At 48.0% G+C, this 22,648-nt stretch overlaps 8 protein-coding genes across 8 annotated transcripts; 7 read left to right on the forward strand and 1 right to left on the reverse strand.

Moving 5' to 3' along the window:
• Positions 1–32: 32 nt before the first annotated feature.
• Positions 33–3,099, forward strand: EDB93DRAFT_1240275 (uncharacterized protein; the record flags this gene model as incomplete). The annotated part of the gene is made up of 11 exons (XM_041451735.1): positions 33–234; positions 292–394; positions 445–1,087; positions 1,159–1,365; positions 1,423–1,564; positions 1,612–1,896; positions 1,949–2,145; positions 2,200–2,399; positions 2,466–2,591; positions 2,644–2,799; positions 2,850–3,099. 11 exons carry the CDS (start codon positions 33–35, stop codon positions 3,097–3,099), a joined length of 2,511 nt encoding a protein of 836 aa, XP_041308256.1.
• Positions 3,100–3,260: 161 nt separating this feature from the next.
• Positions 3,261–5,634, forward strand: EDB93DRAFT_1278249 (cytochrome P450; the record flags this gene model as incomplete). The annotated part of the gene is made up of 13 exons (XM_041454423.1): positions 3,261–3,737; positions 3,794–3,923; positions 3,976–4,164; positions 4,224–4,375; positions 4,427–4,539; positions 4,594–4,699; positions 4,755–4,768; positions 4,817–5,006; positions 5,057–5,113; positions 5,167–5,191; positions 5,248–5,370; positions 5,428–5,441; positions 5,498–5,634. The coding sequence occupies exons 1-13, from the start codon at positions 3,542–3,544 to the stop codon at positions 5,632–5,634; spliced, it is 1,446 nt and encodes a 481-aa protein (XP_041308257.1). The 5' UTR covers positions 3,261–3,541.
• A 1,204-nt stretch (positions 5,635–6,838) lies between these two features.
• On the reverse strand, positions 6,839–7,859 carry EDB93DRAFT_1320768 (P-loop containing nucleoside triphosphate hydrolase protein). The gene is made up of 3 exons (XM_041454919.1): positions 7,653–7,859; positions 7,389–7,591; positions 6,839–7,333 (listed from the first exon to the last, which is right to left on the reverse strand). The coding sequence occupies exons 1-3, from the start codon at positions 7,759–7,761 to the stop codon at positions 7,043–7,045; spliced, it is 603 nt and encodes a 200-aa protein (XP_041308258.1). The 5' UTR covers positions 7,762–7,859; the 3' UTR covers positions 6,839–7,042.
• Positions 7,839–10,103, forward strand: EDB93DRAFT_1142328 (kinase-like domain-containing protein). The gene is made up of 9 exons (XM_041449334.1): positions 7,839–7,953; positions 8,002–8,079; positions 8,132–8,254; positions 8,304–8,400; positions 8,456–8,561; positions 8,616–8,952; positions 8,999–9,139; positions 9,187–9,320; positions 9,370–10,103. The coding sequence occupies exons 1-9, from the start codon at positions 7,927–7,929 to the stop codon at positions 9,608–9,610; spliced, it is 1,284 nt and encodes a 427-aa protein (XP_041308259.1). The 5' UTR covers positions 7,839–7,926; the 3' UTR covers positions 9,611–10,103.
• EDB93DRAFT_1142330 (cell differentiation family, Rcd1-like-domain-containing protein) lies at positions 10,065–11,840 on the forward strand. Its single transcript, XM_041449335.1, has 6 exons — positions 10,065–10,535; positions 10,625–10,780; positions 10,843–10,949; positions 11,050–11,339; positions 11,389–11,458; positions 11,507–11,840. The coding sequence occupies exons 1-6, from the start codon at positions 10,202–10,204 to the stop codon at positions 11,564–11,566; spliced, it is 1,017 nt and encodes a 338-aa protein (XP_041308260.1). The 5' UTR covers positions 10,065–10,201; the 3' UTR covers positions 11,567–11,840.
• Positions 11,841–12,466: 626 nt separating this feature from the next.
• Positions 12,467–14,212, forward strand: EDB93DRAFT_1328028 (fatty acid hydroxylase superfamily-domain-containing protein). Its single transcript, XM_041455105.1, has 3 exons — positions 12,467–13,253; positions 13,305–13,635; positions 13,688–14,212. The coding sequence occupies exons 1-3, from the start codon at positions 12,694–12,696 to the stop codon at positions 13,805–13,807; spliced, it is 1,011 nt and encodes a 336-aa protein (XP_041308261.1). The 5' UTR covers positions 12,467–12,693; the 3' UTR covers positions 13,808–14,212.
• Positions 14,213–14,287: 75 nt separating this feature from the next.
• On the forward strand, positions 14,288–15,019 carry EDB93DRAFT_340634 (uncharacterized protein). The gene has a single exon (XM_041456134.1). It carries the CDS (start codon positions 14,322–14,324, stop codon positions 14,808–14,810), a length of 489 nt encoding a protein of 162 aa, XP_041308262.1. The 5' UTR covers positions 14,288–14,321; the 3' UTR covers positions 14,811–15,019.
• A 1,839-nt stretch (positions 15,020–16,858) lies between these two features.
• EDB93DRAFT_1084245 (Mus7/MMS22 family-domain-containing protein) lies at positions 16,859–22,402 on the forward strand (the record flags this gene model as incomplete). The annotated part of the gene is made up of 8 exons (XM_041445820.1): positions 16,859–17,635; positions 17,803–19,255; positions 19,379–21,193; positions 21,249–21,544; positions 21,585–21,740; positions 21,792–21,917; positions 21,965–22,175; positions 22,224–22,402. 8 exons carry the CDS (start codon positions 16,859–16,861, stop codon positions 22,400–22,402), a joined length of 5,013 nt encoding a protein of 1,670 aa, XP_041308263.1.
• Between the last annotated feature and the right edge of the window lie 246 nt (positions 22,403–22,648).

Consider the following 22,648-nt stretch of genomic DNA (forward strand, 5'->3'; position numbering starts at 1 on the left):
TCTTTTCACGATCTTCGTCACTGTCAACGTCCATGTCCTGGAATGCGTCTGTCCTCAGCTCCGTATCCTCAGATACGGAGCCTACTGTTGTCATCGCCTTTGACTCTGCTAAGTACATCTTCAATGTCGGTGAGAATACTACCCGCGCGTTTCTCCAGAGCAGGAGGAACTGGAAGAAGACTAGAGGCGTGTTCGTGACTTCTGTAGGCACCCAGCGAGCGAGCGGCCTGCCAGGTGAGTATAATCTTGTTCATGTGCAAGCATGTCAACTATAGATCGTCTCTTCGACAGGTTTATTGATGACCCTTGCGGACTCGGGTCTTACCAGCCTCAATATCGCCGGGCCAGCCGGGCTGTTGCACTTCATGGCAGTTATGCGCAAATATACATTCAGGTACTTATTTTTCTGATCTCCAATACTTCATCTTAACACTATCAGCATAGGGAAAATTTGTCCGTGAACCCGATCGAAATACCTACTTCCCGCCTCCCGGATGAATCAACTGATGATATACCCATCTACAAGGACGATAATATTTCTGTGTTTGTATTACCAGTTTCTGCTGAGATACATTCACTGGAATCCTCGGGATCGGTCACACTGCCACACTCCGAAACCGAAACCAGTGTCGTCAACAGGAGATCGGGAAAAAGGAAACGTTCGCCTTCCCCTGCTGCACCATCGCTACAGGAAGTCATATCTCACCCTGACTTCGACCCTGCCACGCTCGTCGGCGATATGGCACAAGAATGGCTTCGTCACATCGTGCGCACAATGTTTCCCGGGTCTGCCGCTAAACCCGTTAGTTCATCCGTGAAGGTCGAACATGTCTCTCAGCCATCAAGCTTCAATCATCCCTTACCTTCATTACCCGAATCCAATCTACGTGCAACGCTCGCATATGCGGTGGTTGGTCCGCGGGTTCGGGGAAAGTTTGATGTCAAGCGCGCGGAGGCACTTGGCCTGAATGCTGGACCGTTACGCGCACGGGTTGCAAGGGGGGAGACAGTAACTGTAGTTGGCAAAGATGGAGTGGAGAGAAACGTTGGACCGAGTGATGTTGTAGGTGCTAGTGAGGATCCTGGGGTGCGTTCATCTTTCGCGCTTTCTAACCATTCGCTCTCGATTTGGGACGCAGTTAGCTGATTGAATTATAGGTCGTCTTAATACTGGACACGCCCAGCACTGCACATATACCTTCTCTTGTGAAGGGTTTTGAAAGTGGTGTGTTCTCAAAATACTGGGGCAAGGGGCCGGAGAAGAAAGATCACGCACTGAGAGTTATCTTTCATCTTTGTGGCAATGACGTATTTGATCATGAGCAATATAAGGCGTTCATGAAAAGGTTCGAGGACGATGTACATGTGAGTGCCTCTTGTTCTAGGCGTCTACTGGGCTGTTTCTGACGCGATTGAGAGCAGCATATCGTTGCGTCTAGAGATCACGTATCAGATCCTATCACATTCACTAGCGCGGCGTTCAACCAGCTGAGGCTCAATCACCTGGATAGCGACATTTTCCCTGTGCCCAAATATTCTCTAGAGGCTAAGAAAGCTCTCGATAGTGCGTTAGATCACTTCCCATTCATATCATGTAACTTTACGATCTAGTAGCAACGAATCTCCCATCCAATACCGACTGCATGCGTGCGCATACTATCATCGACATCCGTCCGCCACGGCCACCACTACGAGACCCTGAGGCACAAGCGAATGACCTCTTCCACCCTGCTGTATTGTCTGGCGAGTCTCCATCACTCTCTGACGCTGCCAGAACACAATTTTCTGAGGTACGAGCGCGCATCGACGAGGCCACAGTACCCGACGTCATGGGCAAGGATGTCACGGTGGTCACACTCGGAACGGGCAGTGCTATACCTAGCAAGTACCGAAATGGTTCGTACTTTCCTATTTCCACCTCGGATACTCAATTAAATCGTTTGTGCAGTTTCTGGTACACTCCTGTGTATCCCGGGAACAGGGTATATTCTCCTGGATGCAGGAGAGGGGACATGGGGACAACTCTCCAGGAACTATGGAGCCGCTGTGTGGGACGTTTTGAGGGATCTGAAGTGCATCTTCATTAGCCACATTCACGGTGACCACCACATTGGTCTCGCAAAAATTTTGGCGATGAGACAACAGGTGTGTATCCCCATTCATACCTTAATGATCTCCTGGTGTTAATATGTGAAAAAGCTTGACCCGCCCCCGGAAGAACCACTCTACCTCATCAGTAATCGCATGATATTCCTTTATCTTCGGGATTACAATGCGCTTGAGGAGCTTGGGTTCTCGGAGGATGCTCGGGCTCGTGTAATACCTATTCTGAGTGATGAGATTCATTGGCGCAACAAGGGACGGGGTGGGTGGAATTACGGTGACCAAGATCAGAAGGGGTGCGTGTCAGTTTGAGCTCTTGGCCTACTCATATTGACGCGTTTTGCTCTTTTCTTACTGTAAAGATCGAGGCTTGCAGCTGGAGCGTTGTGCAGAACGCTTGGATTACAGAGAATAAACACCGTCGATGTGGAGCATCGCGCAAGGTGCCATGGGTTAATTGTCAGGCATCTGGATGGGTGGTCTGTCGTGTACGGTGTCGCTTTTTTCTCATGTGTTATATTATTTATAGCGCAATTTCAGGTTCTCGGGTGACACAGTCCCAACCCAAAAGCTCGTGCAGGCGGGCGCTGGGGCCACTCTGCTGATCCACGAAGCCACCATGGCCGACGATCAGGTTGAAATGGCGCGCGCCAAGATGCACAGCACCTTTGGGCAGGCAATCGATATAGGCAAGAAGTGCGTTTCTCTACAATATAATCACAGACCTTTGCTCAATTCGTGAACAGCATGAATGCACAAAACATCCTCCTTACGCACTTCTCGGCCCGCTACCCCAAGATGCCACCTTCTGTATCTGAGCGTCAAGCTGGCGACCCTGTTGTCGCATTTGCATTCGACCATGCTAACATCAAGATAGGGGACATGTGGAAGATGAGCGCGTATGCATGCGCGATCGAGCAGAGTTTTATTGATATCGCTGATATTGAGGGGGAGGAACTGGAGGCTATTGACGCGATACACATAGATATCAGTTGAGATCATACAGTCGAAAGTTTGATGAATCACCTTCACAGGGACTTGAACGTTCCATGCAGACAACAAAAAACCCTCAGATACTGGGTCAACCAATTGCATTAAATGCTGTGCTCATGCAATTAACAGCGATATGGAAATCAATAGTCGTGAGAAAGTGGGTCAATTATTGCAAGTCACAACTAGTTCCACCTTTTGGTGTAACGATTATGCGCGGGCGGAGGTCTCACCAAGTTACAAAGATCTCATATTCAACTTTAGTTTCTGAAGCGTTCTGCATTGGATTGTGCATGATGGTGCTGGTTACAAACACCAGCTACTGCCAGAACCACCAGAACTTTGTCACACTGAGGTACCATCATACCTGCCTTCATTCGGGTTAATTTGAAAACGCCTTTTATAAGGCGAATCGACATCATCTTGGGCTCAACTATAATTCCTCCTTATGCTCTTCACTCATATTCTCGCCTCAGGGATATCGTGCATTGTTGCCCTGGTTGTCACTTTGGGTCTGACTCGCAGACGCGTCTATCCTTTACCTCTGCCGCCTGGCCCTCGTCCCTTACCATTTTTGGGTAACGCGCTACAGTTGGATACCAAACGACCTTGGCTTACTTATACTGCGTGGGGAAAGACATATGGTTGGTAGTAGCAGACCTATGGCCTCTTTGCCAAGCTCTAAGATTCAATTTCATAGGAAGAATCATTCACTCCCGCATATTTGGGATCGACTTGATCATCATAAACTCTGAAACTATCGCGCGAGAGTTGCTGGACAGGCGTTCTGCAAATTACTCTACTCGCCCCGTCATTCGCACCAACGAATTGTATGCATTGTCGGTTTCCATTCATTTTGTTCTTCATTCGCTGATAATGCAGAGCTGGACTGGCTTTCAATACTGCATTACTTCCATATGGCGAGATGTTACGACGACATCGCAAGATCTTCCATCAAATCCTCAGGGCCGAAGCGTCAGTCTCATATCACAAGATGTACTCTCGCCACGCAAACGAATTAGTCGTCAATCTCTTGGATGTCACTAGTAACCTGTCCCAGCAGACTGAAAGGTTCGTGCCTAACTCAGCGGTGTCTTCATGACGTATGGTCCAGTCAATCTTTGTAATAGATACACGGCATCCCTTATCATGGCTGTGACATACGGATATATTGCTCACGGAAGTGAAGACCCATTTCTTTCCCGCACGCGCGAACTCTTTGATATTGGCAAATATATTGTTTCTCCCGAGAGGGCTGCCATATTTACAGCCTTTCCTTTCCGTAAGTGCCTTTATCTATGACATGATTTTCCTCATTAGCATGAGGTTGCAGTCGAAAAATTGCCGTATTGGTGCTTTGGTGGCGCATTTGCTCTGATAGGACGCTGTAGAGAATTAGCTCAACAGCTTTTGAATGAACCCTTTGACGAAGTAAAGGCACAAATGGTACGTATGCGCAGAGTTCTGGACGGAAATCTCGCCTGATGCGTTTGCGTGAAGGAAAATGGTACTGTTTCGCACTCATTGGTCACTGACTTTCTCAGTCAACCTCACGACGACGTTGACGAGGACACGATGAAGGCTGTTGCAGTTACGGGATATATAGGTAAGAGTTTTTACCAGGACAGAATCCACCCATTGACGGGAATATGGCACCTTAGTTGGCATGGACACGGTGAGTCAATATTTGAGCAGTCCTGATTCTTTCTTCGATATCCTGCAGACTGCATCCGCATTGCAGACATTTCTGCTGGCCATGGTGCTCTATCCTGATGTCCAAGCCAGGGCTCGTGCAGAAATGGACCAAGTTGTGGGGCATGATAAAATGCCGTGCCTTGATGACAGGGCGTCACTACCCTACATCGATGCCACTCTCCACGAGGTCCTGAGATGGTATCCTGTGGCCCCCCTAGGTCAATCCGCAGTAATACAACACTATTTGAATAGTTAACCCTCTACACAGGAGTTCCACATGCGACGTCAAATGACGATGTTTATGACGGTTACTTTATACCCAAAGGTTCGAAGTCGTATGTGTCGACCTTGTCGTTGACTCATCTTCAGTTCGATCAGGTGCGATGGTAATGGTCAATCAGTGGTATGTCACGACTCATGATGGAGTGCATGTAATGGCTTGAGCTGAGCATGCCTCAGGGCACTGTCTCGGGATGAAGATGTGTTTTCTAATGCATCACGCTTCGATCCTAGTCGCCATCTAACAGTTGACGGGAAGCTGAAGGATCATTTGGTCAACCATTTTGCCTTCGGTCATGGCAGGTGAATATTAATATTCCACACTTGCTATCATTTTTAATCATTCACCGACCCTTGCAGGCGTATTTGTCCTGGTAGGATAATTTTTGGTTGATCTGGCAGTGTTGAAGATGACAAATGCCCTTGGCAGGTCGTTGGTTTGCAGATAACAGTCTGTGGACTGCAGCTACCGCCATACTCGCCGTCTTACGCGTCGATCATGCCAAAGATTCAAACGGAAATAGGATTGAGGTGAAGCCGGAGTTCACCACCGGCTTGGCGGTGTAAGTGACCTAGTATGTATTCAAGAACCTGCGGCTAACTCTGCGGAAGTCACCCTGAACCGTTCCACTGCTCGTTTGAATGCGTGAACACAGCGAGGGAAAGACACATTCGAGCGATGATGAATTCGAAGTAGGCTTCGTTTATAACTGTAATAGCCTGTAATATGATAGTACACGATTGTACAACAGCTCAGAGTGAACTGGATGGCAAGGTTTTACAGCCTCTGTGTCTGTCTCTCATTAACAAAAGAACTTTTGAGACCGTTGACTCTTCAGAAATCACATACGCCCGTTGCAACATTGATCTACCTCAATATCGGTCAGCCCGTGCACTTGTGCTACGACTTATGTGGGTTGAGATTGAGTTATGCAACTGTAGATGCTGTAGAAAGCCGTGATCCCCGACAATCCAAAGAGAGACCGTTTCAGACGTATGCCGGTGACCTGAGACATCGTCCAATTGTTCAGGATGCTGATGTGGGCTGCCAGCGTGGTCATATCTATTGGGGCCCAAACTGAATATGCGATGAAGTTGAAAGTGTAGAAAATCACAATAGAGTTAATGCTGCAACAACGAATATAATTTTGTTAAACCACCCTACTGGTCATCGATATCACTGACCTGTCTAGCAAAGACTAGTGTGGCCACCAACGAGCCTATGTCGACAGGTATGTCACTTATATTGTTGTGCAAGAAGTTTAAGAGCAATTCAACGATGTCGAAATCTAAGGATGGACTCGAACCTGTAGAGACCTGTCACGTAGCCTGCCTCGTTGTGAGCCTCCTGCGCTACCGATAGAGATTAATATTGGCGAGGGCAGGTTGTACGATAAACACATTGAAAAGATGACAGGAATACCTGCGATATGGACTGCAACTGAGCGCTCTGCCAGTTAGTCCATCCTAAACACATCAGATTAGTGAATGGGTGCCCTACTACCTAGTACTTCTAGCCTCAATCCCTTGAGTACGCAAACTATTAACAGTGACTCATGTCGGATACCTTGAGAGTGATAAATTTTTTCCTTCTAGAGGTGGTAGGTTGTTGTTAAAAGGCTGTGACTGACGAAAGCTCGGCGATGATACCGAATGCACGTTGTCGGGCTGGTGTTCACAAAGTGCATCCGATGCCTACGATGTCAGTGGAGTTGGTAGGGCTGTCACTGAGGGGCCGACATAGCGAGAGAAAGCGAACATAGGCGAACGTGTGATTAATCTCGCGTAGAGTGGGATGGAATCATGGAATCAAAGAAAAATATGCAGCCAAACACGAAAATTACGGCATCAGCATCTGAAAACTCGCTTCGATAGCAATACAGTGCAATCATCAACATAGTACATGCACATCTGATGTAAATATTGATGGTATCATCTCCGCACAGATAAGGTTAGGGTATAAATTTATAAAATTCTAATCATCCAAGGGAGGCATCTGATCCCCACTCACATCTAACTCCGCGTTTGCAATTCTCTTTAACAATTGATATGCTGTATCAAGATCATCATTGACGATCACGTAGTCAACTGAGCCATGTTGACGAGCATAGTCGATCTCTCTACGTGCGATTGCGAGACGACGCTGGATGGCATCTTCAGAATCTGTGGCGCGACCACGCAAGCGTTTATTCAACACGGTCATGGAGGGTGGGGAGACGAAGACGACTGTGGCATGCAGGGGTGTTTTCTTGATCTGTTGGACGCCCTAGGATAATGGTATTGTGATGATCGGGCTAGAAGGAGAAGCGAACGAAACATACCTGGACTTCAATATCAAGGATGCACCGCTTACCCGTTGCTGCGACATCTTGTACAGCCTGTATGGAGGTGCCGTAGAAGTTGCCCGAAAATTGGGCGTGCTCGATGAAAGCGGCCTCAGAGATGAGTTTCTTGAAGTTATCGGTTGTGGTAAAGTGGTATGCTTTGCCGTCTATCTCACCAGGACGTGGAGCGCGAGTAGTATCTTTAGGATGGGAACTAATTAAATGATGGTGTGAAAAGGTTGAAAAAAAAAGCCCCCGTACGAGAGACACTAAATCCAAAAGAGTTTGGAAACTCTTTTATGAGACGATTGATGAGAGTGCCTTTGCCTACACCCGAGGGCCCAAATACGACTAGAGGAGGAATTGTCATGGATCAAGTAGCAAATGCCTAAAATAACCTCGTGACAGGAGTAAAATGCATCAAACAATGTCACAAAAAGCGTGACAGGAATATCTGCCTGAGACGACGACGACGGACACAACGCACAAACCAAGCTTACTTCTCTCTTCCCTTACCCTCTTGATATAATACCCTATGGGCGCCCTTTGCTGTCGACCTCAGGTATTCTTGTCCCAATTTTACTCTGAACTAACCCATTCATAGTTATAGCCGGTCGATTTCGAAGGCGACGTTAATCTCTTTCACTTTGTTCTCTTGAGATGTGTTGGAAAGGGCGCCTTTGGAAAGGTCAGCATCTGTCATACCTCAATTTTCGCTGTCAAAATAAACAAGGTCCTAGGTCCGAATGGTCCAACACAAACAGACCAGGGAGTTGTATGCCTTGAAATATATCAACAAGACAAAGTGCGTAAAGATGAAAGCAGTTGCAAATATCATCCAGGAACGAAAGTTACTCGAGGAGGTCAGTATATGAACACATCATCCTCGGTTCCCAATCATCCCACCCACAGATCGACCATCCATTTGTCGTTAATCTTCGTTATGCATTCCAAGACGATGAAAACTGTTTCTTCGTCTTGGATCTTATGCTCGGTGGTGACCTTAGATGTACGTCGCCTTGCTTTCTTTTGCCTCTTCGCTTAGCCCGTTTCAACCCATCTAGTCCACCTCGAACGGTTAGGCTCGTTGCCAGAGGACACAGTACGCTTCTACGTCGCAGAAATAGCTTCAGCTCTAGCCTTCCTTCATGAGCACAGAATAATGCACCGGTATGTATAATCCGAAACCGGATCTATAGACCCCTTCATAATTACCTCATAAAGTGATCTCAAACCGGATAACATTCTCCTTGATGAACGGGGTCATGCACATCTCACAGATTTCAATATAGCAGTACACTTTAGCGAGCGCCGCATGCTTACTGGCATTGCGGGTAGCATGGCTTACATGGCTCCTGAGATTCTCGCTAAACGCGGTTATACTTACCCGATCGACTGGTGGAGTCTGGGTGTTTGCGCATACGAGCTCCTCTTTGGTCGGAGACCCTTCCGCGGCAAGACAAACGCCGACTTAACCCACAGCATCAGTAAAGACAGCTTACGTTTTCCCGACGATGCTGATAAGAAGTGTTCGCGAGCGGGCTTAATGGCTTTGAAAGGGGTGAGTGGGTCACACCACCTACCCTCTTGTGCTGATTTTCTTGCAGTTCTTGGACCGTGACCCTTCCAAGAGACTGACGTGCAAGCAAAACGATGGTTATGAAGTAATGCAACGGCACCCCTGGTTTCAACCAATAGACTGGGCGGCACTTGAAGTCAAAGAATTGCCACCACCGTTTATTCCCGATGTGAGTCCTTTTTAGTTAGAACAACATTTTCTCTAAGACCCCCGCAGTCAAAGAAGGCAAACTTTGATGCATCACACGAATTGGAGGAACTGTTGCTTGAAGACAATCCATTAAAGGCTAAAGCACGGAAGACGCGAGATGTTAACACGCTGAGCACCGAAATGAGACAGATGGAAGAGCAGTGCGTAATTTCAATACATTCTTTCTCATATCCTTTTAATTTGCCACAGGTTCGCATCATATGATTTCAAGAAGATGCTCCGGCGATCATACTATCCCCAGAATCAACAGATTGTATCAACCATCACCGCAACTTCTTCTACAGGCGGACTCGTATCAAGTCGACCTGTAACACCCGTAACAGACTCGCCAGTCGAAGGCATCGTACATGACCACGACGAAAGCGAGTTTGACGGCGATGATGTCCGAATGGAGAAGATGCCCCGGGTCCTAGAGAAGAATTTCTCGTGATCCATTCCCCACCCCCACCCGCCAGACGAAATGACGACCGCTGATGATGTATCTGCAAATATCCTCCCATGTACCTTGTCGATATGTACAGCACCCGATTCCTACACACGCCCCATTTACTCATTTCGGGGACCTAATCTTGGTTGCTGTTGCTCACTTTCCTTATCATCTCACTTCAATTGCGCTGCTCATCGGATACCTTCGATTTGTTCAACACAGCATACAACAAGAACAAGTTCATTCTGACACCAGATACTGTCACCGTCAATTGTTGAGCTTTCCGTTATAGTTTATTGGATTTTGTTTGGCTCTTCTTCGTTTTTGAGGGGGTCGGGTCTTTCTTTCGAATCGTTTTTCTCTTCTACAATTTTTTTCGTTATTTAGTGCTACTTTGCTGGCTAGTCATGTGGGTGTGGATTTACATGCTATACGACGCTTGGACTTTGCGTATATTATCAACCCATTAATAATTGCAATCTGTTGTCGTTGTAAAGTCGGCTTACTAAGCAAACGCACTCAGGGCTCATCAGGGCAAGCTCACCCACGTTACTACTCGCAGTTCGCATCCACTGACCACGCTTCCCAAAAACCATGGCCATGGCGGGGCTCATCTCCCCCAAACCGCTCTCATACCTCCAGCATGCTGGGCAGTTCAATCCATACCAGCAACAGCAGCAACAGCAGCAGCAGCAGCGCCTAGCAGGGTCCGCGCTATCCGGATACTCCGACACCCACACCCACACTCAGAGTCATACACCTTCCCTGCACCCACACCATCATATCATGGGTCTTCAAGAGGAGAGCAAGATATATAGTCTTGTTATTGACCTTACGGATCCTAATGCGCGTGAGGCTGCATTGCTGGAGTTGAGTAAGAAGAGAGAGCAATATGAAGAGCTTGCGTTGGTGCTTTGGCATTCCTTTGGTGAGTTTTTTTTATTACATTTTGCTGGATTGCTGGCATTGATTGTATGATTAATGTGGTATCGTACCCTGATGGTCGGAATGGCACAGGTATCATGCCAGCGCTATTACAAGAAATAGTATCCGTCTACCCCCTCCTCTCCCCTCCGAACCTCACAGCGCACGTATCAAACCGAGTGTGCAATGCCCTTGCGTTACTCCAGTGCGTGGCTTCTCATCCGGATACGAGACAGTTGTTTTTGAATGGTGGGTTCTGTGCTTGGGTCGGGTCGGTAGGGTGTGGGCTGACTTTTTGTCTATGACGACAGCGCATATCCCGTTATTTTTATACCCGTTCCTGAACACGACCTCGAAAACGCGGCCGTTTGAATACCTCAGACTTACTTCCCTAGGCGTCATTGGCGCCCTCGTCAAGGTTCGTCCTTTCCCCTTTTCCCCTCACCTCGCTATATTCCCCTCCAATCCTGTTTCGAGTTCCAAATGCAAATGCTAAACAAAATCTCATATACCCCTAGCAAAACGACAACAACACAGTCATCCACTTCCTCCTCTCAACTGAAATCATCCCCCTCTGTCTCCGCATAATGGAAACAGGTTCCGAGCTCTCCAAAACAGTCGCTATCTTCATCGTCCAAAAGATCCTTCTCGACGAGACGGGTCTCACTTACATTTGCCACACTTATGAGCGGTTCTATGCCGTGGGGACGGTTTTGAGTAATATGGTGAATCAATTGGTGGAAACGCAGGCTGTTAGGTTGTTGAAGCATGTGGTGAGATGTTATTTGAGGCTTAGTGATAATATGAGGTGGGTTTTGTTTTGTTTTGGGGGTGGGCGGAGCTGATGTAGTCAACAGGGCGAGGGAAGCACTGAGAGCTTGTCTTCCCGAACCGCTGCGCGATCAGACGTTTAGTGTGCTTCTCAAGGTTCGTCCGCATTCTTCACCAGAGAGTATTGCTAATACCGATCAATAGGGTGACATGGTCACCAAACGATGTCTGACGACTCTTTTGAACAACCTCAACGAGCAGTGATGCCCGCTTGGACTAGATATATCAAAACGACCCACTCACGAATGCTAAAAATTCGGACTACTCCCATGAGATCTGATGCTTCTTTTTTTCCGAACCGTTACGGACGTCACCACCTCAGCCGACTGGTGATTGTATTCGCACTTTTATCTTTTGTACCAACGCAGGCCCCCTTGCTATCTAAATTTCGTACTAATTGTTGATTATCTGAGTAGAGCATTGCATTTGTATCTACCTTATAAATACCTGAAATTCACGAAGATGTGGTTCTCGAGAATTGCGAGGCTGGAACTTTGCTACTCTTCCAGACCATATATAACAGAACTGCGCACCTTCACGTCGGCGTTTTCCGTTTAATATAGAAAGGCCGAGCATCGCTGGCAGTTCAAGCTACGCACTTATTTAGCCTAGGGAACAAACTGAATATTCATGGGTCGTGTCTGGACAGCGAATAACAAAAATTCAAATTCAACTGAATTGCAGCTGGGAGAATCTTTATCTCGCTTGTGATCAGGGTTTTGCGCTGGCGTTGACCGTCGGACGCAGCCTTGTACTATCTATCCCCTACTAGATCGTGCTCACTATTTCGCGATTGTCTGCAGCACTCTATTTCGCACCAATTGCTTAGCTACTTCACTGAACACATTTTACATATTCTACTCCAAGTGAAACGAAGCAAATCCGTTGAGAAATGGTGAAGATAATGTTTTCTCCGTGACAGCAGCAAAAGTCACGACCTGCCGCTATTGCCGATGTCGGACATTGAATGAGATTGAGATGCATCCTTCTCATGCGCTGGCCTTGATATTCCCGCACCAAATCTTGCACAACCCACCTCCACATCCATTCCCTCAGCATCGTCTCGCTACATAATACCATCCTAATCCCTTGATAAGTTAATTAATGTTTCACCAATCTGACGTCTGCCGAGCGGACTGTAAATTCGGCAAGTGTGACTGTTGTGACTATTCGTGACACTTGTGTGATTCACGATTCACGAATCGAGTGAGATTGCTTCTCTTTGCGGAACACTCCGGCAAGCGACGAACCTAGGCGACAAGGATAGCCAAGCCAAGCATATATAAATTTTCCCTTAGAACGCAGTCTTTGTCCACATCCGTCCACTCCTGATGGGTGAACACTTCTCCTACAGTTTCCTCGGGGGACCATCAGCATTAAATTCAACATGCCCATCTTTCGTGACTGGAGAAACCATATGCCTACCCCCAGTTAAAATCCCATTCTACTTCTCCCTCCGCCAAAACATATTTGACGGCATTCTAGACACGCACATCGCACTCGCTGCCCCGGTGCTCGCTTATTGGCTCCTGTCTTTTGTATTCTACTGCCTTGACATCTCCGGCTGGCAATGGCTTGATAAATATCGTATTCACGAGTCAGAGGAGGTCAAATCTCGGAATTTGGCTACCCCTTGGGAGGTCGCACGAGCTGTTCTACTCCAGCATGCGACGCAAACTGTGTTGGGTTTAGCGTGGTTGGCAGAGTCGCCGGAGATCTCGGTTGCGCGGTGTCAGAGCGAGATGGAGGCCTTGGGAAGAACATTGGTATGGGTTGTTCGACGTCTCTTGGGAGAGGAGACAGGAATGAGGCTTTTGGAGCTGAGAGGGCCTGGGATGACCCATTGGCTGTACTGGTGGGGAATCCCAGCTGCACAGATGTTACTCGCGCTGTGGGTGTTATTCAAAATACGGTTTGACTTTCCTCTAATGAGTATTCCCAGGTTCATCGTCGATACGTGGCAATACTTCCTCCATCGCTTGATGCACACAAACAAATATCTATACAAGAAGATCCACTCTGTACATCACAGACTCTACGTGCCCTATGCCTTTGGGGCATTATATAACCACCCCTTCGAGGGCTTCTTGTTGGACAGTGTAGGCGCAGCACTCGCGGAGCGCCTCTCGCATCTTTCCATTCGACAAACTATTTTCCTTTTTGCATTCAGCACGTGCAAGACTGTCGACGATCACTGTGGATATAATCTTCCATTTGATCCGTTTCAGATGATGAGCGGAAACAACGCAGACTACCATGACATACATCATCAGGTACGCTCCTTCACTACCGTCCGCTCCTGTACAGTGCTGACGACGAGTACAGGCCATTGGAATCAAATCAAACTTCTCACAGCCTTTCTTCGTCCATTGGGATGTCCTACTCGGGACGCGTATGACCAGAAAAGATATTCAAGAACGTAGAAGTAAGGTTAAGAAATCATGATGCACCGATTTTGATGCCGTGTCACATTTGGATTTTTTTTATTCGAATGATTCAGGACTAGAGGATTCGCTCACCCAACCTAATGTTTTTCTTTTCTTTCGCCACCCTTCTTGCTGTATAATTCTAGGTTATGAGAGCTACGATAATGTTTGTGACCTAACTTCCTTCGCAGTGACGATAGCCCCTGTTTATGCATCACGAAACATTGTCGTATCAATTACTGACCAAAGAACACCCGACGTTGACGTCGGTATACTGGTTATGCTTTGCAAACTCGTCATATGTGATGGCTGTGTTGATCGATTGGTCTGGGCCTTCAAGCTTCAAGAGGCCCCTCAGCTTAAGGTAAAGAGTTTGCCCGATCGATCAGCGCGGTCGGGCCCAGCTTTTTAGGCTCTTTCAAGCCCCTCAGACCTCAGACCTTGAGGCTGTTCCATAAACGTAGCGCCGTCTTCTGCTGCCATGACTTCGTTCATCGGCCGGACATCCATAAAATATACGAGTACTTGGTGGTATGTTAATACACATCCGAAAACACTTTTCGAACTTAGTCCCTCGTCTAGCTCTCCGGCTGGGATCTCACTCTTCACACCAGAAACATTGCTATGCACTCCTTTGGGCAGGTAAAGTTCAACATGCCGTCTTTGCAAATCGCAGCAAGGCAAAAGGCTGCGGATGGAAACACTTTGCGGTGTGCAGGATATGCGATGGTGCTCATCATAACCCTGCAGACGATGCACACAGCGTGGACAATTGGTCCGCTTACAAATCCCTGTCGAAGGATTCACTTCCTGCACAAACTGGACTGAATTATTCGGATTCTCACTCACGAGCATTGCGAGTGATTGCTCGCTTTGAACAACCTTTCAGTGCGCTTTTGCTAGCGCGGCAGCGCGATGGAGAATTCAAGAGGATCACGTTAAATTATGATATTATTACCCGGCTTAAAGACATTGCTTCTATTAGGGATATCAGGACATTAGAAGGACTTCAGTACTGTTGAGCGGATTTTGTTTGTGCCCTGACGATAACTTGCATGGAGTATCATATATACCTGCACAAGCTCTAATTTGAAAGCAGACGTGGGAGACCCACCGTGTCATTTGTCTACTTGAGATTAAAATCAAAAGGTAAAAGATCAGCTGATCTCAACAAAGTTATTAACTATGAAGCTTTGAAGGCGCATCGGGAATGGAAATATGAACGAACATCGCTTGCGAGAGATTTCAGTAATTCAATGTCGTGTGCTTTTGGCGGCGACAAAACTACTGTTGACGATAAAGCACAATATTAGCAACGTTACACTTACATGCATCAAAAATCTTACCTTTCATGAAAAGTTTGATGGTTCACAACAACATTCGCCTGTTCCGGAAGGATGCTTACTTTCACTCTACCTTCTATAAGATAGATGGATTGAGTAGGCTCGTGAAAGCGCCACTTTTAAAGAGTCTTAGCGGCGCTCCAGCGTTGTAGCGCTCTACACGCAACATGATTTCATTAGAACTGCACCTGGTGGAGGTCGTCAGTGTTTGCATCGAGGCACCTACAAAAGAATCACAGCTGCTGCTGTGTACTGGCAGTAGTATCAACACCTTTTCTTCCTCTTCCTGCTCTTTCTTGACTTGCCACGGAGCGCTGCCCCTAGTAATCATATTGGCGCTTGATATGCTATGAGGTTGGTGAATTAGATGTCTATCATGCAAGATTTGCCAGTGGTCGACAGACAGGACTACGAGATAATCTGCGACGTTACAATATATTAATTAAACCTATATTGTAGATGTCATTTTACTTACAATTTACTCTAGCAGTTTTTGGACATGTGCGATCCTCCCTCGTGTTCGCAAATCTGTACATAATCTATCTTTTGTCTCAGCAGATCATGTTGCTTGTTGCATGATTCCTGTAGTCCCTGTTTTAAATTGCAAATGATGTGTCAGTATCACTGCAAAGACTGAGACCTACAGCGCTATTGAAAGTATCACATAAGCGCCGTTTGGATTCTTTGCAGCATGACAAGATTGTGCATAACTGTGAGTATGACATGATAATTCGATGAGAGTGCCGGAGTCGTAAAAACAAAGTCATGAAGTCAGCCTGATATTACGTAAGTAATTATACGGAATCACAATCACGTGGTAAATCACGTCGCGTTGCTGTCACACCGACTTCGACCTTGTTTCTTAAAGTTGTCACTGGATCCAATTCAAAGTCTCTGCATGGACCTTGATGAAGTCGTGGACACATCTGACGTTGAAGAACGCGAATTTGATGTCTCAGAGGCAGACTGTTACACCTATTTCTCCCCCAAGAAGACGCAACAGAATCCAGGACCTCTGGCTGCCGCTAAGTTGCATCCAAGGTTTAATGACAGGCGAGAAGATCAACCCTCTTCACGGAAACGTGTGAAGGTAGAGCCGAATTTCCTATGTTGTCTTACAGTACTCATTGTTTCTCAAGACAACTCACGACGAATCTGAATCGCAGCCGATTGTCGATATTAGTTTGTTGTCCCATGCATCGCCTGTGAAATCTACCGCATCTTCTGCACTGCATACAAGTGCACCAATGCAGGTTGCGCTTGACCATATGTCCAACTTATCCCATCCAGCTACCGGTGCCCACGAAACGTCATCGCACAATGAGACTCAATCTGCATATACTCAGGAGCTGAGTTCCAACGACATAGGTATCCCCCCCTCACTCATTCCAACTGATTCTGGAAACATGTTCCATAATTCCATTACCTTAGCCGATGCGCAGCCGCAGGGTGACCCCCAGTCGCCGCTTCCTGATTCCTCTCAACCTCAGCTAGATGACGCCCTCTTCCCGTCATCGCCCAGCTATGCGCCAGTTCCTTCTAAAGCTCTTGATTTTTCTCAGAGTCCATCACAAAATGCTATATCTCAACACGAGGGACTGGTTTTGAGTCCATCCCCTTCCGTATCGCGCCCAGCAGACTTGCGTTCGTTGTTTTCTTCTCCTCCGGGTCCCTCGACGCAATCGTCCCTGGGGCTTATTCCCAAAAGTATAAGAACGCCTATTCACATGGCGCGAGATACGCCACCGCGCACTCCACATCCCTATGGTCGTCAATCACTATCCCCCGACGAGCTGCTTCTTATCTCTCCTGAAACCCGCTCGAGATGCCTATTGACCCCAATCACCCCAATAACTCAAGATCACTCGTCCCCTGCTGTACAATTACAGGATCTACTACCACTCCCGTCTCTTTCTCCGCCTGTTCCGCCGTCACCAACCCTCGTTATCCCCGAGGACCCGGAACCACTCAGGCGTTATTCCCTTCGCCGCAGGCAGGCACGTCAGCTTCAACCGTATGCGTTTGACAAGGCGCAGTACAAGGCACAGATGAAGGCAAACCCTGATGCGATCGTGAAGTTTGTGAGTCCGCAGCGTGACGAGATGCATGGAGAAGATGGGTCACAGTGGGCAGATGGGCAGACGCAAGGTCGAACTCAACCAGAGTATAGCTTTCCTGTCGACAATCTGGAGGAGGACAGAGATTACGTGGACGTGGAAGGAAGGAGGCGAAAAAAGCGGGCCACCGTTGCTGAAGCTGATCGTCATAATCGCGAGCGAGAGGAAGGATGGCTCCCTGAGGTTCTAAGAGATCTGTCTGAAAGCGATGAAATTGATGGAACAGACGAAGTTCGTAAGTTGGTGAGGGAGGCGAGGATAGCTCGAAAGAAGGCTGAGGCTGAGGCAAAGAAGAGGGAGAGGGAACAAGCTCGCTTGAGGGCGCAAGAAGAGGCAGACGCGCAAGAAATTGCCAAGAAGAGACGTTTGAAGAACTTCCCACTGGCAGTATCATCGTCAAAGCAGCCCGCTGCAGGACCATCTTCAGCATCCTCGAGACTGTCTCCATCTCGCTTAGACGAGGTGAGATTCATTTAGAAAAACTTGTTATATGCTGACGTGCTGGATATATTCCATTTCAGTGGTCCCCACCAGTCCTTTCCAGGATCTTGAAGGGAAAACAACGTGCTACACCATCTCTTTCCCGCTCGCCCTCGCCCTCACCCTCACGTTCTTTTGATGTCCATCCTTTGCAACCTCAGTCCCGTTCGCCGGCAAGAGATCCCTCTGTGATCGACGAATACGAGTATCAACAATATGATGACGACATCTACTATAATTTCTCCGACCACGATGCCCACAACTTGATCAATGCGGAGAAGGCCAACCCTGATACCGACAACGACGTAATTGAAATTCCCTCAGCACCGTCAACACCACCACGCTCCTCGTCTGCATTGCCTGATGGGAGCAATCAATTGGACTTGTCCGATGTCGATCCGCCCGCTCGTGAGCCCTGCGACCAGTCCAGCAGTCCTTCTCCCGGAATTTCCTCCAAAGATCGCAAACGTCTCCGCCTCCTGCAGCGTATGATGCCTGCTGTCATGATCAAGAAGCAGCTCGAGTTCCAAGGTTCACAGGCAAAAATTCTTGCTAGTACGAAAAGAGCGCGTTCTCCAACGCCGTCTGATAGTGGTGACGAGCCCCTGAGACCTGGACACGCACGCGTCCGAATGGGTGCTGGTGGACGTGACGTTGTGATTCAGGGAGACCCTGAGAGCTCGGATGTCGAAATTTCTCGAGATGAGGACATGGATGCTGAGGTACCCATCGTACCACAAGTTCGTCGGCGGGCGTCTCCAAAAGTCGAACCAAGATCCCCGGCCATTAGCATCTCTTCCAGTTCCGAGAGTGGATTGGAGAGTGACGGCGAGGAAAGTGATGGTATGATCGACGATGCACGGATCGCTGCGTGGAGCCGAAGTCGCCAGCCTATGCGCGAGAAGAGTCTGATTGATTGGATGCTTACGCGGACTAGGACGGTGGGTGGCGGGAGAAAGCAGAGGGCCAAGTCAAGTCGGAGGCCTCGAGGCTCTGGTGTAAAATCCCGAGACATTGGTGAAAGCAGGGGTGGACGCTCAAGGCCGAAGCTCAGCGTTGTAACAAGTGGCGCGCGAATGGGCAACCAGACCCTTCTCTCGTTTCCCGCCATTTCTTCTGACCATGACCACCGCTCTCAGCATTCACATCATAACAAGGTCCACAAGAGGACAGAATCAATACTTCCGGCGGAGCAGGAGTCTAAGGCACTACGGAGGAAACGGAGGAAAACAAAGCGCAAGCAAGCTGAGGGAGAGCTCTACAGCCTCCACCAATCTGGCAGGCGTATTGCACGAAAAGGTTTGCGAATTGATCTGGGTGATGAAGGATTTCATCAGGCGCTGGACCCGACTTGGAGGAAGGAGATAGATAGGTGGCAAAAGCAACCTGGATCAATGCGACAACCTGCATCTGCGATTTCATCCCGAGTTCGTCGAGAAGATACCCCCCAAACTAAGCGCCAGCGAATTCCATTTTCGCGTGTTGACTCCAAACCTCAGTCTTGTGTCGAGTCCAGTCAGGATGAACGTCAAAGAAAATTACATGCTCGGTCACCCCCACCCTCCCATGTTGACTCGCATCATGGCCACGTTGACTTTGATATGCCACCAAATCTGCTATGCGAACGATCACCACCTGTACGGAGGAGAGGTTATCACGACGTCCACGAGTTCATGCATGTTGTAGACCAACGAACGTTGCTGACCACAGTCGACTTGGGTATCGACTCTCTGCCCTCAGGGATTGCGTTCTCGTCCGGAACGTATATTGGCCGCGGGTTTCTTCACCAACTGGTATGCCTCGTTACAGGGCATGCTCAACCTATTGCTCCTATGTCATATGTTATTCGGGGGTTCGACCTTGGACCTGATACATCGGTCCATGTTCTTACGACTGTAATTGCACCTTTGTGCGATCAGCTCGCAGACGACGTGCTCAAAGGACACGAATGGACGGCTGCGGCTGGGAAGGATTGGGAACTCGCGATGCGAATGGTGTGCCAGTTGGTATCGTGGCAATGTCTCAGCATCGACGATCAGGAATTCAGTTCACTGGAGCTCACAGTACACGAGACTATGGGTTCTTTGGTGGCGCGGGTGTTGGACGCGGACATTCATCACTTCTCATTGCCTGTTTGCTGGTTTGCAGTAGAGCTCGCTGCCAGAATCATGCACGCTGCAAGGACTCGGCGGGGGTCATCAGAGACCCGAGAGTTATTCAAATTTGCGCTCTTACTCATGCGGCCTCTTTCAGATGTAGACCTCCGGGAGATTCTAGCATCGTTTAAGGAACCCGATGGCCCTCTAGAGACCGACTCAACTCCCGTTCAAGCTGTAGAGTCATGGATATGCCTCTTTCATCTCTTGATTAACTGCACCTCTGAGTCTCCTGGAAAACTATCATCGGAGCCATTTTGGCTTTTGTTCAAACAGCTGATCCAAGACGAAGCATCATCGTTCACCACTGCAGTTGAGGCGAGCGAGTACGTTTGGCGGAATATGTTCTCTTTTTGTGCGCTCTCGCAGTTCTCTGTGCACGGGATGTCGACATCCCTCAGTAGAATCGCACCTTCATGGGAAACGGTTTTGACTGCTTTAAAGCTCATCTCCCTTGTTGCTGATCCACAGAAGGATGCACTCACACATACTGCGTCCCTGAACAAACGCGACGAGTACGTCTCCCTCGTCGCTTCTCGATGCTTCCTCCTGTGGAAGCGTTGGAATTGGAGTTTGGACGATGCAATGATAGTGTTCAACCACCTTGTGGAAATATTCAGGAGTCGTAGATTTGCCAGTCTCCGCCACGAGCAGCCTAAATTTATGCAGTTTATGGTTCAAAGGGACATATCTTTACTTTCGGTACAAGACAGGAGCGACAACGTATTCGAGGTGCTCCTCAAGATGATCGTACAAGTTGCGCGGGCGGACAGCACAAGTGACGCGGAGAAAAAACAACGCGACATACAGGTGAAGAAAATGCTGAACATGGTGGTCCCAGTTGGCTCGGTGTCATCCATAAGGGCCGTTCAGCCGACTGGGCAGGATAGTTCTATGCTTTTCAACCGCCTCAATGCTATGGCGGTCGCTATTCATCTTGATCCTTCCATCTCAAACGTCCGACACCGTGTTGGGCAAGCTCGACGATGCGTCAACTTCAAAGATGCGCATGATTTTACGAGGGCTGTGTGTATTCGAGGCATTGAGCATATTAGCGCTGTTATGCGACATCACCGCGTACAGCTTGGAGAAATTCTCAGTTGGCTTGCCGAAGTCACCGGAATCCTGCTGGACGAGTACCAGGAAGCGCGCACGCTAACAAGTAAAGATAACAAGAATATCGTGAAGAACAAGACTGTGGAGATGATCAAGAGTCTTCTCACGTCGGTTGCTCGCATGATTGAAACATGCTCACTGGACACTACGGATGAGCGACATGAGTATCCAGATCCAGCCTTTTTGGAGGGACGTAAGTGGTTGATTAATGTCAACGAGATATGCCCTGACTTTTCCTTCCTCGTCAGCATGGGTAAAGGACGTCTTCAGTCCCAAAAATCCTATCGCCATAGAGCATAGCTCCAGTGCTGTGTGTCAAGAGGTGTTGTCAGCTTTCTTAGATGCTCGAATGAGGGCATTACCCCGGCCCACCACACCACCAATACCGTCGAGTGTTGATAATCAAGAGAGCCAGGATGAGTACGACAAGTTTTTCATTGACTTAAACGATCCAGAAATCCTAGCTGCTCTTGGTGACGAGCCTGCACAAACTTCTGGAATGGAGTGGAAGCGGAAGGAAGAAGCAGTTTGCAAGGTCGCTCTCGTTGTTCCTCCCATATATTTTCCTGACTGACGATTTCCAGATCTGTGGACCGTTGGCTTCAGCGATATTCCGGGTCGTTTGCAGATATGTAGTTGATTCCCCCGCCCCAAGTACAGTCGATAGTCGCTGTGAGACAGCTGATAGATGGATTGATTGTTGGGTAGGAGTCGGAAATGTGTTAGTTCAGAATGGATCGGTTTGTTTCGATACTTGTTTCGACTGCTGCTACTCAGCTCTTCCTTTTTAGAGTTGGAAAAACCACATGCACCTTGGACCTGAATCATGGGAGCGCATACCTGATCCCTTATGGCGTTGCCGGGTTGGTCTTCGATTCTGCCTCACACTTCTCAGACTTGACTCGAAGGCTTACAGTGTAAGTCGAATTTTTATTTCTCACAGAAAAATGCTCATCGCATAAAGGCATACGAGGACTACTTTATCGAAGTCCTCCTCACATGTACTGTTTCCTCTAAGACAACAATTGAACACGAGTATGCATCCGTCATATTCACTCTGGACGGTCTTCGACACCCACTTCTACGTGGCGTGCTGGCCGAGCCGTCTACCGGGTCATCTGCATTCGAAATATCGCTGGAAGAGTATTCGATAGTCCGGCAGACGCTGATTGAATGTGAGAATTCATTCATCAGAGTCAGATACTCTACTCATCGTCAACTAGCGGTATTTGCCAATCTTGCTGAGCGTCTGCAAGATAAGACAGATCCTGTCAACCACAAGTATCTTGGCTTCTTAATCTCCATGCTCTCAGCTATGAGAAACGACTATGAAGTTTGTGCAATTGCCCTTATGAGCCTGATCATGAAGCTAATGGCTTGCATACCAGAGCCTATTATCTGAGGAGGAACGAGTAACCTATGCGGAGTTTTGTCGAAAAGTTTTTCAGGCGTTGTTGAGCAGAAAGCCACTGGCATCTCAGCCACGGTTGTCAGAGTTCATTCAATGGGGAAAAACAACAATGGCAAGAGCAGGTGATGACCACGGTGGTCAGGGTATCGAGAACTGATTCATGTGTCTTGTCGATGATCATGATCGCTCACGAATCTTGAATGTGGCTGCTTGTACCGCAGTGGAATATATATGTGT

This window comes from Suillus bovinus, assembly GCF_016758785.1.
Source record: "Suillus bovinus strain UH-Sbo-P2 chromosome Unknown EDB93scaffold_23, whole genome shotgun sequence".
NCBI classification, from domain to species: Eukaryota; Fungi; Basidiomycota; class Agaricomycetes; order Boletales; family Suillaceae; genus Suillus; species Suillus bovinus.

Bases quoted from the DNA above. Each gene is read 5' to 3' on its own strand.
- EDB93DRAFT_340634 (XM_041456134.1), top strand. From the start codon at position 14,322: ATGTTAATACACATCCGAAAACACTTTTCGAACTTAGTCCCTCGTCTA.
- EDB93DRAFT_1320768 (XM_041454919.1), bottom strand. From the start codon at position 7,761: ATGACAATTCCTCCTCTAGTCGTATTTGGGCCCTCGGGTGTAGGCAAA. The intron at 7,592-7,652 runs GTACGGGGGCTT...CCCATCCTAAAG, and splicing joins TTTTGGATTTAGTGTCTCTC to ATACTACTCGCGCTCCACGT. The intron at 7,334-7,388 runs GTATGTTTCGTT...CCATTATCCTAG, and splicing joins TCCTTGATATTGAAGTCCAG to GGCGTCCAACAGATCAAGAA.
- EDB93DRAFT_1328028 (XM_041455105.1), top strand. From the start codon at position 12,694: ATGGGTGAACACTTCTCCTACAGTTTCCTCGGGGGACCATCAGCATTA. The intron at 13,254-13,304 runs GTGGGTGTTATT...GAGTATTCCCAG, and splicing joins GCACAGATGTTACTCGCGCT to GTTCATCGTCGATACGTGGC. The intron at 13,636-13,687 runs GTACGCTCCTTC...CGACGAGTACAG, and splicing joins ACCATGACATACATCATCAG to GCCATTGGAATCAAATCAAA.
- EDB93DRAFT_1142330 (XM_041449335.1), top strand. From the start codon at position 10,202: ATGGCCATGGCGGGGCTCATCTCCCCCAAACCGCTCTCATACCTCCAG. The intron at 10,536-10,624 runs GTGAGTTTTTTT...GGAATGGCACAG, and splicing joins GGTGCTTTGGCATTCCTTTG to GTATCATGCCAGCGCTATTA. The intron at 11,459-11,506 runs GTTCGTCCGCAT...ACCGATCAATAG, and splicing joins CGTTTAGTGTGCTTCTCAAG to GGTGACATGGTCACCAAACG.
- EDB93DRAFT_1142328 (XM_041449334.1), top strand. From the start codon at position 7,927: ATGGGCGCCCTTTGCTGTCGACCTCAG. The intron at 8,255-8,303 runs GTCAGTATATGA...TCCCACCCACAG, and splicing joins AACGAAAGTTACTCGAGGAG to ATCGACCATCCATTTGTCGT. The intron at 9,321-9,369 runs GTGCGTAATTTC...AATTTGCCACAG, and splicing joins ATGAGACAGATGGAAGAGCA to GTTCGCATCATATGATTTCA.